The sequence below is a fragment of the Erythrolamprus reginae genome, chromosome 1 (genome assembly GCF_031021105.1).
Source record: "Erythrolamprus reginae isolate rEryReg1 chromosome 1, rEryReg1.hap1, whole genome shotgun sequence".
In the NCBI taxonomy this organism is placed as follows: domain Eukaryota; kingdom Metazoa; phylum Chordata; class Lepidosauria; order Squamata; family Dipsadidae; genus Erythrolamprus; species Erythrolamprus reginae.
In genome coordinates, this window is record NC_091950.1 from 11,404,560 (window position 1) to 11,419,701 (window position 15,142).

The 15,142-nt window shown below is 42.9% G+C and overlaps 1 protein-coding gene across 3 annotated transcripts; it reads right to left on the reverse strand.

The window, feature by feature from the left end:
• Positions 1-1,317: 1,317 nt before the first annotated feature.
• On the reverse strand, positions 1,318-9,329 carry TICAM1 (TIR domain containing adaptor molecule 1). 3 transcript variants are annotated; one of them, XM_070744562.1, is made up of 3 exons: positions 9,205-9,302; positions 7,791-7,868; positions 1,318-4,199 (listed from the first exon to the last, which is right to left on the reverse strand). In XM_070744562.1, exon 3 carries the CDS (start codon positions 4,043-4,045, stop codon positions 2,081-2,083), a length of 1,965 nt encoding a protein of 654 aa, XP_070600663.1. In that variant the 5' UTR covers positions 4,046-4,199; positions 7,791-7,868; positions 9,205-9,302; the 3' UTR covers positions 1,318-2,080. The 3 variants fall into 3 exon arrangements, with proteins under 3 accessions (XP_070600663.1, XP_070600646.1, XP_070600654.1); XM_070744545.1 differs by having other exon boundaries at positions 7,791-8,955; XM_070744553.1 differs by lacking the exon at positions 7,791-7,868 and having other exon boundaries at positions 9,205-9,329.
• Between the last annotated feature and the right edge of the window lie 5,813 nt (positions 9,330-15,142).

Here is a 15,142-nt window from a genome sequence, read left to right on the forward strand (position 1 = left end):
ATAGGGGGCAAAAAAACCAAGATGGCCGCTGTGGCCTTACAGTCTAATCCCCCCATTTTTATAAGTGCCTGAAGACCAGCGGATTCAGTTCGGATGGTAGTAAGAAGAGAGGAAAAACAACTCACACTCAAGTCTACCCAGCCCTAGAGCTCTTTTCCAAAGAAGGACCCCATATTTCCTTGCAGTACCCCCCCCCCCAAAAAAAGAGCCTAATTTCTGATGATAAATAAATACCCAACTTTGACCCTGAGTGGGTGTATTTAAAAGACAAGACTTTTGCGTCTTTCTTGTTTAATGCCTCTTCTCCAGACTGGATAAAGTACTGCGTCCCTTTCTCCTCAGTCAAATCTGATGGAATGCAGAACGCAGGGAGGAATGGGGGCTTTGGGTTTAGCACTGTAACCTGCAGCTTCCTGCTTCTCCAATGACAGTGGAAGTGGAAATAGAGGTAATGTTGAGGTACACTTGCACCCATGTTCCTGAACCCTCCCCCCTCACCTCTCTTCCTCTCCTCCCCCCCATCTAAGTAACATGGCTTTCAATTTCTTATTTCAACTTCAGATTCTTATCTTACTGGTAGTATTTATTTATTTATTGATTGATTGATTGATTGATTGGATTTGTATGCCGCCCCTCTCCGTAGACTCGGGGCGGCTAACAACAGTAATAAAAAACATCATATAAATCCAATACTAAAACAACTAAAAAACCCTTATTGTAAAACCAAACATCCCTACAAACAAACATAACATGCATAAATTGTAAAGGCCTAGGGGGAAAGAATATCTCAGTTCCACCATGCCTGATGGCAGAGGTTAATTTTAAGGAGCTTACGAAAGGCAAGGAGGGTGGGGGCAAGTCTAATCTCCGGGGGGAGTTGGTTCCAGAGGGCTGGGGCCGCCACAGAAGGCTTTTCCCCTGGGCCCCGCCAAACAACATTGTTTAGTTGAGGGGACCACTGGTAAAATATCTAAAGTTTTAGACCACGGGCGTCCAAACAGGGCAACTTTTTAAGACCTGTGGACGTCAACTTTGGGAGTTGGGCGGCATATAAATCAAATGAATAAATAAATAACTCCCAGAATTTCTCAGCCAACCATCCTGGCTGGGGAATTCTGGAAGTTGGAAGTCCACATATCTTAGCTATCTTGATTGATCGGATCCAGCGTTGCCTGGAATCTGAGAGCTCTCGATTGCTACCCTGTTTTAAGCCATGGGCTTAAACCCAGTTATATAGTTAAGTCACAATTCAGTTCAGACACCAAGTTGTAAATAAAGATCACTGACTCCTTAAAGCAAAATCAAACCAAGCTCCTATTTGCAACACAAACCAAGGCGCTTTCAAAGGCCCACATTTATTTTGCCTAGATGTCATGTAACACAAAGCAATTGTGCACATCCCAGAATTCCCAACCAAGTTAAATTGAGGTGCAGTTTGAAAGAAATAGGTGCTGCCTTATCTCTGTCCTGTGAGATTCATCCCTTCGGAAGTCTCGGCTGGCTGCAAAGTGGCTTCCCCCTTTTCTAAAAAGCACCAAAGGATCCCAAAATTCCTGCCTCCCAAATTGCAAAATTAAAAAGGATACAGGTAGTCCTCAACACAGGACCACGGCTGAACTGAAAAAACAGGTGTTGAGTGAGTTTTGCCCCATTTAACGACCTTGCTTGCCAAGTGACCCTGATTGTCTAAGGCAGCCACACTTCTGGCTCACAACCACACGTTAATTGTTAAGTGAATCTGGTTTCCCCATTGGCTTTGCTTCTCGGAAAGGTCACAAAAGGGGATCGCATCACCCCGCAGACGCCGCAACCACCATAAATAGAAACCAGTAACCAAGCATCCCAATTTTGATCACACGATCCGGCACCCACCGAACTGGATCCATGACACCATCACCGCGTCACTAATGGTTCGGACGATCTGGTCCAAAACTGGGAGGAACCCAACCCTGGCCCCAGTTCTTGTTGTCCCCTACATCTCTGCACAACATCACAAATGGCCCCCTTCCCTCACTAAAATCACTGATGTTTCCGATTAGGAAATTTAAGACTTTTTTTCTGCCGTCTCCTTTCGTCCGTCTCATTTCCATTCTCGGGGGCTGTCCTCTTTTCCAGCTGTCGGTGTCTCCTCGACGGTCTCGTTGGCCGTGCCAACCGTGGCCTTGCTTCTTTCCATCTGCATGTGGTTATAGTCCCCGATCTGAATCATCTGGGCGTTCTGAATGATGAGTTGCGGACCCGGCATTGCGTTTGGAGAACCCGCCAAGGACAGGAACGGCTGGGAGAAGGAAGCCTGGTCAAGCCCCACGTTGACAAAGGGCCTCATAGGAGGAGGAAAGACGTGTGTCTCCCCGCCGGCCTGGGCTGGCATTCTTGTCATGTCCACCATCGGTGGTCGAACTGACGACTGAAGGTTGAGGGCAGTGAGGCGTTGCTGTAGCCTCAGGTTTTCTCGTTCCCGTTCTCTCTCCTCCTCTCTTTCCTGGATCTGTCTCAGGAGGTCCCAGGAGGCTTTCTTCTCCCGGATCACCTTTGCCGTGAAGGTCGTCTTCACCCGTTTGTCAAACACGGGAGACGTTTCAAGCAAGGGTACCAGAGTAGCGAGCAGGAGGGGCATTTCCCCAGGCGCTAGGGAGTGTTCCTTGGGCACAAATGGAATCACCGAGTTCCGCTTGCAACAGCGGGTCAGGGAGTCCATCAAGGCCGTGTCGCGTTGATATTCACAAAGGCGGCCCGTGAAGTTCCTGGTCAGGAGCACCAGTGTGAAGGCCGAGTTGTCCAGGGCGTTCTGGAAACAGTTGAGTTGGCCGCACCCGGGGATGAGGAAATCTTCGCTGAAGGTGGCTCCGTTGGAGACCCCCAACGCCTCCAAGCATTCCTTCACCCGGCAAGCCACCAGCGTGTCTTCTGCCGCATGCAGGACCACGAAGGTATAGAACACCCTTTCGTCATCTGGTGGGACCGTCGAAGAAGAAGGTTCGGAACTACAAGAAGCAAGATCAGAAGTAGAAGTGGAAGAAGACAGCTGAGGTCCAAAGCTTGTGACTGGTGCTGGAGCAGAGGAGTGGAGCGGACCACTTTCTGTAGAAGGTGCCGAACCCAGCCTCTGGGAAGATGGGGCCTCAAAGGTCCGCGTCAAATCTCCTGACGGTGGTGTTTTTGGGGTTGGCAGGCCCTGCGGAGATGCAGTGGGGGACACTGTGACTTTGGAGTCAGGCGGTAAACAAGGACCTCTAGAATTTGGTAGAGATTTTCTTGGGTTGGTGGTGCAGTTGCTGACCAACGGCATGGAACCGATGTCTTCTCCTTGGCCGGTTGATGGTAGAGACAACGAGACACCTGTGTTGCAAGAGCTGTCGGAGGTTATTGAAGTCTCGCTGATCTGAAAGCTGCTGATGTAGGACATGGGGCTACCTGTAGAACGTAAAGGTTTAGGATTATCGGGAGGAGAAGAGTGGTTGATTGATACCGGACTGCTCCTTCTGCCCAGAGTCAAACCCCATTGACCTGAGGCCGGAGCTCCAAAATTATCCCTTGGCACCGTTGAGGTGGATTGCAGCCCACGCTTCTCCGCAGCTTCATCCAGGAGACCTTTGAGATGGGCCCCTTCGACGTGGCTCACTTTAAAGGCCTGGAGAACGTCTCTGTAGACCAGCGGGTCGCAGAGCTTCTCTTCAACCAAGAGCGAGTAGATCTCTGCCATGGCTTGGGCCACCTTGGCGTGGTCCTTCTGGAGTTGCTCTGGGGTGGTCCTCTTCGCTTCACACATGCCCCAGAGGGTTTGGGAGAGATGTTGCGCCACCACATCGTCCCCGAAGGTGTTGAGGTGCACCCTGGCGTCATCTTCTCTCCCCAAGGACCACAGGATCATGACGTGCAGGAGATGACAGCCTTTCCAGTCGTGGTGCGAGCAGCTCAGCTTGTGCCGGTATTGAACCAGCCTCTCCGGCGGGATCCCATCGAGGATCTGGAGGATCCCTTCAAAACCTCCGTCTGCCTGGGAAGCCCCCATCATGGACAAAGCTGGGTCCAAGTTGAAAGGCATGTTACGGGTGGGCCAGCTGAGGAAAGGTACAGCTTCCCAAACTTCATCAAAGGTGGGATGCCAGGAAGGTGCCTAAAGATATGACGTCTTCTAGGGAAAATATTTGAAACACTGCGGAACAAGCCGGCATCGTAACTTTGGCCAAACCTGAAGGCTGGAAGGAAAAAAGAGAAAGAAGAGAATGAAACACTGGAACAGGGGTGTCAAACTTGTTATCATTAAGTGTTGTATCTTATGATTCTCGACAAACTTATCTTTTCTTTTATGTACACTGAGAGCCTATGCACCAAAGACAAATTCCTTGTGTGTCCAATCACACTTGACTAATTAAGAATTCTATTGTATTCTGCATTCTATTGTATTCTGCATTCTATTATATTCTATTATATTTTTCCTCTAGTCTATATTCTGTTCTGTTCTATTCTATTCTCTGTTCTATTTTATTTTTCCACTGTTCTATTTTCTACTCTACACTACTCTATTCTATTCCATTCTATTCTTCATTCCAAAACTCTATTCTATTCTATATCCATTATTCTATTCTATTCTATTTTATTCTAATCTCTTCATATTTCTGTTTTCTACTCTTCTGTTTATTCTATTCTAATTTCTCTTCATATTTCTATTTTCTATTCTATTCTGTTTATTCTTTATTCTATTCTAATTTCTATTCATATTTCTATTCTATTTATTCTATTCTTTATTCTATTCTAATTTCTCTTCATATTTCTATTTTCTACTCTTCTGTTTATTCTTTATTCTATTCTAATTTCTATTCTATTCTGTTTATTCTATTCTTTATTCTATTCTAATTTCTATTCATATTTCTATTTTCTATTCTATTCTGTTTATTCTTTATTCCATTCTAATTTCTATTCATATTTCTATTTTCTATTCTATTCTGTTTATTCCATCCTATTCTCTATTCTATTCATTCTCTTCCCATTCTCTTCCCTTCATCATTTCATAATTCCATTCCATTCCAATTCTATTCATTCTTTCCTTTTCCCTTCCTTTCCCTTTCATCATTTCATAATTCCATTCCTTCTATTCTTATTCTTATTTCAGCTGACTGCTAGCTGCAGTTCGGCAGTTCAAATCTCACTGGCTCAAGGTGGACTCAGCCTTCCATCCTTCCAAGGCTGGTAAAATGAGGACCCAGATTGTTGGTGGCAATAGGCTGACTCTGATGCTTTGTAGGTCCTAACCAACCGTTTGAATTGTGTCCTCGGCAACCAATGCAGTCCGCGGAGTGATGGAGAAATATGGGTATGCCTTGGAAGGCCCATAACCGCTCGCGCGGCTGCATTCTGCACGGTTTGAAGTTTCCGAACACTCTTCCAAGGTAGCCCCATGTAGAGAGAATTGCAGTAGTCGAACCTCAAGGTGATAATGGCATGAGTGACCGTGAGCAAAGACTCACTGTCCAAATAGGGCCGCAACTGATACACCAGGAGCACCTGGGCAAACGACCCCTCGCCACAGCCAAAAGATGGTGTTCTAAAGTCAGCTGTGGATCGAGGAGGACACCCAAGTTGCGGACCCTCTCTGAGGGGGTCAGCAATTCCCCCTCCAGGGTAATGGATGGATAGATGGACGTGTCCTTGGGAGGCAATACCCACAGCCACTCCGTCTTGTCTGGATTGAGCTTGGGCCTGTTGGGAACCCATCCAGACCCCGACAGGCTCCAGACACTGGCACATCACTTCCACTACTTCACTGAGTGGACACGGTGTGGAGATGTACAGCTGTGACAGCTATGTAATGACAGCAACTACTCACAACCCTAATGTCAGGCTCCATTCGGGTTCTATGTCAAGGCCTCTGTGTAACCCACCCACCCACCTGGGAGGGGAGCGTCGCCTGATCTGGGGCCAATCTTAGCAAAAACTTCAGAAGGATTTAGGGGTAGTGATTTCTGACAGTCTCAAAATGGGTGAACAGTGCAGTCAGGCGGTAGGGAAAGCTTGGCTGCATAGCTAGAGGCATAACAAGCAAGACGAGGGAGACTGTGATCCCACTGTATAGAGCGCTGGTGAGACCACATTTGGAATAATTCTTTGTCCAGTTCTCTACAAAAAGATATTGACAAAATTGAACGGGTCCAAAGACGGGCTACAAGAATGGTGGAAGGTGTTAAGCATAAAACGTATCAGGAAAGACTTAATGAACTCAATCTGTCTAGTCTGGAGGACAGAAGGAAAAGGGGGGATGTGATCAAAACATTTAAATATGTTAAAGGGTTAAATAAGGTCCAGGAGGGAAGTGTTTTCAATAGGAAACTGAACACAAGAACAAGGGGACACAATCTGAAGTTAGTTGGGGGAAAGATGAGAAGTAATGTGAGAAAATATTATTTTACTGAAAGAGTAGTAGATGCTTGGAACAAACTTCCAGCAGACGTGGTCCGGTAAATCCACAGTAACTGAATTTAAACATGCCTGGGATAAACATATATCCATCCTAAGATAAAACACAAGAAATAATATAAGGAGAGACTAGATGGACCTTGGGATCTTTTTCTGCTGTCAATCTTCTATGTTTCTAAGGGGGCACAATCTGAGGTTAGTTGGAAAGATCAGAAGCAACGTGAAAAAATATTATTTTACTGAAAGAGTAGTAGATGCTTGGAACAAACTTCCAGCAGACGTGGTCCGGTAAATCCACAGTAGCTGAATTTAAACATGCCTGGGATAAACATATATTCATCCTAAGATAAAATACAAGAAATAGTATAAGGGCAGACTAGAAATGGACCGTGAGGTCTTTTTCTGCCGTCAATCTTCTATGTTTAAATCAATTTCCCAGTCCTGGAGGGAAAAGGAAAGATTTAAACGTGGCAGCAAAACTAGCCACTTCGTGAATCTCTCATCCTCTCCTAGCCAGTTCACCCGACGCCTTTGATGCCGGAAGGAAATTCTTCAGACACGCCGAGGCAAGATGGGTTCGTCCTTCCATTGCTAGGCCTGAAAATCCCTAACCTGGTTTGTCTTGTTTTTAAGGATTTCGTAAAGAACAGAAGACATCGATGCGCCAGGACCACCTCAAGATTTTAATAACAGTGTATTTACAATAGGAAAGTGAACACAAGAACAAGGGGACACAATCTGAAGTTAGTTGGGGGAAAGATCAAAAGCAACATGAGAAAATATTATTTTACTGAAAGAGTAGTAGATCCTTGGAACAAACTTCCAGCAGACGTGGTTGGTAAATCCACAGTAACTGAATTTAAACATGCCCGGGATAAACATAGATCCATCCTAAGATAAAATACAAGAAATAGTATAAGGGCAGACTAGATGGACCGCAAGGTCTTTTTCTGCGGTCAGTCTTCTATGTTTAAATCAATTCCCCAGTCCTGGAGGGAAAAGGAAAGATTTAAACGTGGCCGCAAAACTAGCCACTTCACGAACCTCTCATCCTCTCCTAGCCAGTTCACCCGACGCCTTTGATGCCGGAAGGAAATTTTTCAGACACGCCGAGGCAAGGCGAGACAAGATGGGTTCGTCCCTCCATTGCTAGGCCTGAAAATCCCTAACCTGGTTTGTCTTGTTTTTAAGGATTTTGTAAAGAACAGAAGACATCGATGCGCCAGGACCGTCTCAAGATTTTAATAACTGTGTATTTACAAATCAAGAATTTACTACTTGCATAAATGTGCTTAGGAACAGTTCACTTAAATGCGTGAGTCAATTGAAACAGTTGACCAATGCCCTGTTTCCCCGAAAATAAGACAGCGTCTTACATTAATTTTTGATGTGCTACATCTTATTTTCAGGAGATGTCTTCTTTTTCTTCAATGAAGAAGAATTCACATTTATTGCTGAACAAAAAACATGAACATTTATTATATAGTGTACAGTAGTTGTCATCGCAAGCCAGCATAACCCAACAAACTGTGAATCCTATCAAGAATTTCTTACTACTGCCGTACCTTTATTTCCATGTACAACAATTATATTTTCTTCAAATATATGTGATATATGTTCTGTTCGGGAATGCTGCGAAACGGAAAGTCTCCTACGTCTTGCTTTTGGGGGATGCGATATATAGTATTAGGCAATTCTACGAAACCTCTTCTAGGTCTTACTATGTCAGTGGCTGGGGAATTCTGGGAGTTGAAGTCCAAATATCTTCAAGTTGCCAAGGTTGGGAAACACTGATCTATGTTAATGGCAGCAAGATCACTTTATGCACAAAAAAATGGACGGACGCTTTGATTCCTATAAGATTCATGGCTTGCAAAGGTGACGGAATTAGCAGTGTTTGTCCAGTTGACTGCTTTGACCGAAGGGGTTAAAAAAATGCAATTATTTCGGTCTCCACTTTGAAACTGCTTGAGGACTTTGTGCTTGAGCTGGGGAAAAATGAACTTTGGTTTTGGGCTTTACCGATTAGACACGGTTTTTGTTATAGAAATGGGTTAGGGTTTATATTACTATGTAAAAAAAAGAAGTTGAGGTTTGATGATGATAATAATAATAATAATAATAATAATAATAATAATAATAGTAGTAGTAGTAGTAGTATTAATAGTAGTAATAATAGTAATAGTATTAGTAATAGAGCTTGGAGGTCTTCTAGTCCAACCCCCTGCTTAGCCAGGAAACCCAACACCACTTCAGACAGATTGTTATCAAACATCTTCTTAAAAACTTCCACTGTTGGGGCATTCACAACTTCTGGTGGCAAGCTGTTCCACTGATTAATTGTTCTGTCCGGTAATGTCTCCTTAGTTCTAAGTTGCTTCTCTCCTTGTTTAGTTTCCACCCGTTGCTTCTTGTTCTACCCTCAGGTGCTTGGAGGATAGCTTGACTCCCTCTTCTTTGGGGCAACCCCCGAGATATTGGGACACTCCAAAGGAAAGGGCAGGGGGTTGGGCTAGATGACCTCCAAGGTCCCTTCCAACTCTGTTAAAGAAAAAGAAAGCTGTGCAAAGGGTCTGCCTGCCACGAGACCCTCCCTCCAAAAGGGACTCCCGGCCCCCTTTTTATAATTTTCCCCCTCCCCTTGGAAAACCTTGGCTAATCCCCCCCCCCTTCTTCCCATGCAACCTCTGGGTCGGAAATCTGCCCCCACCCCCAGCTGACTTTGCAAAGAGGATATGTGTGGGTGTAGGGGTGGGGTCTTTGCTTAGGGGGCTCCCCTGGGAGACTCACCTGAGGCTGCGGCCGCCCTGCAAGGACCGAGCAAGCTCCGAGGAGCAGGAGGCGGAAGTCTCGAAAGCTCCAACACCTCCCAGCAAGATCTCTTTGGCTTCTCCTCTTCCTCCTCCTCCTCTCTCGGCCCCTCCTGCCAGCTGGGCGGGAAGCAACAAATCCGCCCCGAAAGAAATAGGAAGTGAAGTCTCGGCCAGAAGGAGGGCTGGTTGCGGGTTTCGGTTTCCTCGAATCGCTTGGGAAGTGGATCCTTTGCACCCAGCCCACAGAAACAACAAGCAGACAGGCCCTTTGGGGTACTATACTGTATAGCTATTCCTTCCTTCTATCCCTATATCTCTTCTTCTATTCTTTCATTGATATGTCCTATTTATTTATTTTTATTTATTTTGTCCAATACACAATGAGGGTTTTAGTGTGTGTGTGTGTGTATATATATGGCACATGTTTGTTTTTTGCTGAATATATACAGACACACACACACACACACACACACAAACCCTCATATACACATAGTAAAATACATGATGAAGATTATAGAGGAGATACTCATAGTAAAATATATCTATATACAGTATATTCTGCGCCAGCTCGGGAAGCTCAAACTGCCCAAGGAGCTGCTGATTCAGTTCTACAGAGGAGTCATTGAGTCTGTCATCTGCACCTCTATAACCGTCTGGTTTGGTGCTGCAACCCAACAGGACCAACACAGACTTCAGAGGAGAATCAGAACTGCAGAAAAAACAATGGCTGCCCACCTGCCTTCCATTGAGGACCTGTATACTGCACGAGTCAAAAAGAGGGCGGGGAAAATATTTACTGACCCCTCGCATCCTGGACACAAATTGTTTCAACTCCTACCCTCAAAATCTCTACAGAGCACTGCACACCAAGACAACTAGACACAAGAACAGTTTTTTCCCGAACGCCATCACTCTACTAAACAAATAATTCCCTCAACACTGTCAGACTTTCTACTAAATCTGCACTTCTATTCTACTAGTTTTTCTCATCATTCCTATCACCCATTTCCTCCCATGTTGACTGTATGACTGTAACTTGTTGCTTATATCCTAAGATTTTTATTAATATTGCTTCTTCATTGCTTATTTGACCCCTATGACAATCATTAAGTGTTGTACCACATGATTCTTGACAAATGTATATTTTATTTTATGTACGCTGAGAGCATATGCACCAAGACAAATTCCTTGTGTGTCCAATCACACTTGGCCAATAAAAATTCTATTCTATTCTATTCTATTCTAAGAAAGAATAGAAAAGAAGGTATAGTGATAGAACAGATCAATGAAAGAATAGAAGAAGAGATATAGGAATAGAAGAAAGGTATAGGAGATATAGGAGAGCAATAGGACAGGGGACAGAAGGCACTCTAGTGCACTTGTACTCGCACCTTACTGACCTCTTAGGAATCTGGATAGGTCAACCGTAGATAATCTAAGGGTAAAGCGTTGGGGGTTTGAGGATGACACTACGGAGTCCGGGAATGAGTTCCACGCTTCGACAACTCGGTTACTGAAGTCATATTTTTTACAGTCAAGTTTGGAGCGTTTAATATTAAGTTTAAATCTGTTGTGTGCTCTTGTGTTGTTGTGGTTGAAGCTGAAGTAGTCGCCAACAGGCAGGACGTTGCAGCATATGATCTTGTGGGCAATACTTAGATCTTGTTTAAGGCGTCTTAGTTCTAGGCTTTCTAGGCCCAGGATTGAAAGTCTAGTCTCGTAGGGAATTCTGTTTCGAGTGGAGGAGTGAAGGGCTCTTCTGGTGAAGTATCTTTGGACATTTTCAAGGGTGTTAATGTCTGAGATGCGATATGGGTTCCAAACAGATGAGCTGTATTTGAGGATGGGTCTGGCAAACGTTTTGCAAGCTCTTGTAAGCAGTGTGAGATTCACACTGCTTACAAGAGATATATTCCTATATCTCTTCTTCTGTTCTTTCATTGATATGTTCTATTCCTATATCTTCTTTTCTATTCTTTCTTAGATATATTTTACTATGAGTATCTCCTCTATAACCTTCATCGTGTATTTTACTATGTGTATATAGATATATACCCACTAAAACCCTCATTGTGTATTGGACAAAATAAAAAAAAATAAAAAAAATAATGGAATCTCTCTCTCGCTCACACATATACACACACATTTGGGGCAAATAGTAGTAACTCTGTCTCACACATAGATACCTTTTGGGAAAGTAATGGCAAGACACACACGCACAAACACAAACACTTTCGCCAAATAGTAGAATATCTCTATCTGTGTCTGTCTGTCTATCTATCTGTCTATCTACATACTTTACCCACCTACCTACATATTTATCTCTTCTATCTTCTATTTTTCTTTCTATCTGTCTGCATACTCTACCCATCTACCTCCCTACCTATCTATCCATATCTTCTTCTATTCTTCTATCTATCTATCTATCTATCTATCTATCTATCTATCTATCTATCTATCTGTTATCTATCTGTCATCTATCTTTTCTATCTTCTATCTTCTATTTTTCTATCCATCTATCATCTATTTTCTATTTTTTCTTTCTTTCTATCTATCTATTTATTTATCTATCACCTATATCTTCTATCTTCTATTTTTTCTTTCTATCTATCTATTTATTTATCTATCACCTATCTCTTCTATCTTCTATTTTTCTATCTATCTCTGCATACTCTACCCATCTACCTCCCTACCTATCTATCATCTTCTTCTATTCTTCTATTTTTCTTTCTTTCTATCTGTCTATCTATCTATCTATCTATCATCTATCTTTTCTATCTTCTTTCTATTTTTCTATCCATCTATCATCTATCTTCTAATTTCTTTCTTTCTCTCTATCTATCTCTGCATACTCGACCTACCTACCTACCTAGCTATCATCTCTCTTCTTCTATTTTTCTTTCTTTCTATCTATCATCTATCTATTCTCTCTTCTATTTTTCTATCATCTATCTCTTCTATCTTCTATTTTTTCTATCTATCTCTTCTATTTTCTATCTTTTCTATCTATCTCTGCATACTCTACCTACCTACCTAGCTATCATCTCTCTTCTTCTATTTTCCTTTCTATCTGTCTGTCTGTCAGTCTACATATGTCTATCTGCCATCTCTCTCTTCCCCACCGCCACCCCCCATACAAAACCTTTGGGAAAATAACAGAAACTCTTTCTCACACAAACACAAACACACAGACCCTTTGGGAAAATAACAGAATCAAACACACACCATCTTTGGTAGTGGTGGATTAAGACTCACTGGTGGCCTAAGCACTGACAAATTTTGGTGCCCCAAGATTCAATTTTTATAACTTTTTTTTAAAAAAAATGTTGATTTTTCCCCCCCCCCTTTGTTTCTCAACTTTCTGGTGCCCGCTTTGGGCCTGGTGCCCTAAGCATGTGCTTAGTCTGTTTAATGGTTAATACACCACTGACCTTTAGGCAAATAATAGAATCTCTCTCCCTCTCTCTCACACACACATACACACACACACACACACCCTTTGAGCCAATAATAGAAACGGAAGGAGCGATGGAGCGATGGAGGGAAAGAAGTTTAACAAGTTGGGTGGATCCTTGGAAATTCGTTCTGGACTTTGTGTTCAAAGCAAAAGTAAATAAAATTAAATGTGGACTTTGGTTTTGGCTCGGAGGGTTGTGATAGGAAGGGCCTGTCCTTTCATGCAGAAAAGTAAAAAGTGGAGGTTGTACTCATTAAGTGTTGTGCCTCATGATTCTTGACAAATGTCTTTTTTCTTTTATGTACACTGAGAACAGATGCACCAAAGACAAATTCCTTGTGTCTCCAATCACACTTGGCCAATAAAGAATTCTATTCTATTCCATTATGTTCCGTTATTTTCTATTCCATTTGATTCGATTCTTCATTCCAATATTCTATTCTATTCTATTTGATTCGATTCTTCATTACAATATTCTATTCTATTTGATTCGATTCTTCACTCCAATATTCTATTCTATTCTATTCTATTTGATTCGATTCTTCATTACAATATTCTATTCTATTCTTCATTCTATTCTATTCTATTCTAACTTTATTCTGGATTTTATGACACTGAAAACACGTAACATTGCTTTATATCAACTTTCCCTTTATTTCACATCTCTGTCCCCCTTCTTTTCTCCAACTTCCCTATTGCCTTTATTTTCATTTGTATTTTATATTCAGATAAAAAAGAGGGGTGGGGAAGGAAGGAAGGGAGAGAGAAAGAAAGGAGGAAAGAAAAAGAGAGAAAGAAGGAAAGAAGAAAAGGAAGGAAGGAAGGAAGAAGGAAAGAAGAAAAGGAAGGAAGGAAGGAAGAAAAAGAAAGAAAGAAAGAAAAAGAAAAAAACAAACTCACCAGTTTGCTAGGCTGGGGTTCTGCAGAAAAATATCATTTTGCAAGTAAGGTCCCAGGCTGACCTCTGTGAGCAACTCTTTGGTCAAAATGACCTTGGCACCAGCTGTCTCCCTTTGGAATAACACTTTAAATCTTTCCCAAACCTGACTTGCGTTATCTCCAGGCCTTATGTTTGTCAACTGGGAATCCTCCACACATAAAGTTATAGTGGCCTTTGTTTTACTGTCCAGCCCCCGCTGAGCGTTTGAAGGCGTAACTATAATGTCCTTTCTTTACTAACAGGCGATGCATTTTCACACTCCAAGAATGGTGATAGGGCAAAACTAAGCATTTTTTCTTTTGAATCAGTACATCAAACTCCATTGGACAATTAGCAATAGCATTTAGACTTAGTGCAGTCTGGCGGTAGGGACAGTGAGTAGAATGCTTGGCTGCATAGCTAGAGGTATAACCAGCAGGAAGAGGGAGATTGTGATCCCACTGTATAGAGCGCTGGTGAGAACACATTTGGAATAATACTGTGTTCAGTTCTGGAGACCTCACCTACAAAAAGATATGGATAAAATTGAACGGGTCCAAAAATGGGCTACAAAAACGGTGGAAGGTCTTAAGCATAAAACGTATCAGGAAAGACTTCATGAACTCCATCTGTAGAGTCTGGAGGACAGAAGGAAAAGGGGGGACATGATCGAAACATTTAAATATGTTAAAGGGTTAAATAAGGTTCAGGAGATAAGTGATTTTAATAGGAAAGTGAACACAAGAACAAGGGGACACAATCTGAGGTTAATTGGGGGAAAGATCAGAAGCAACGTGAGAAAATATTATTTGACTAAAAGAGTAGTAGATGCTTGGAACAAAGTTCCAGCAGACATGGTTGGTAAATCCACAGGAACTGAATTTAAACATGCCTGGGAGAAACATAGATCCATCCTAAGATAAAATACAGGAAATAGCATAAGGGCAGAATAGATGGACCATAAGGTCTTTTTCTGCCGTCAATCTTCTATGTTTCTAGACTTATATACCGCTTCACAGCGCTTTACAATCCTCTCTAAGCGCTTTACAGAGAATCGGCCTCTTGCCCCCAACAATCTGGGTCCTCATTTTACCGACCTTGGAAGGATGGAAGGCTGAGTCAACTTTGAGCCTACTGAGATTCGATCTGCCAAACTGCTGGCAGCCGGCGATCAGCAGAAGTAGCCTGCAGTGCTGCACTCTAACCACGGCATCACCAAGGCTCTTGTCTATATTACCTTTGCTGATGATTTTTTTGTGTTGACCAATGTATTGTTTTCAGTTTGTTTGCCTGGTGTTAATCCCTGCTTATCTGAGCATTGATTGCTGAGAATAAGGTGTTCTGATCCTTCTGTTTCCTTTTTTAGCCATCCCTCCACCCACCCACCCCTCCCTCCATGCCTTCCCCTCAATCTACCCACCCATCCGCACCCCTCCATCCATCAATAGACCCTTCCCCTAATCTGGTGTTTTCAGATGGCCTTCCATGCCAATCCATTTTATCTTGAAAACTGGCCTGCTCTAAATCCAAGCCCAACCA

Bases quoted from the DNA above. Each gene is read 5' to 3' on its own strand.
- TICAM1 (XM_070744553.1), bottom strand. From the start codon at position 4,045: ATGCCTTTCAACTTGGACCCAGCTTTGTCCATGATGGGGGCTTCCCAG.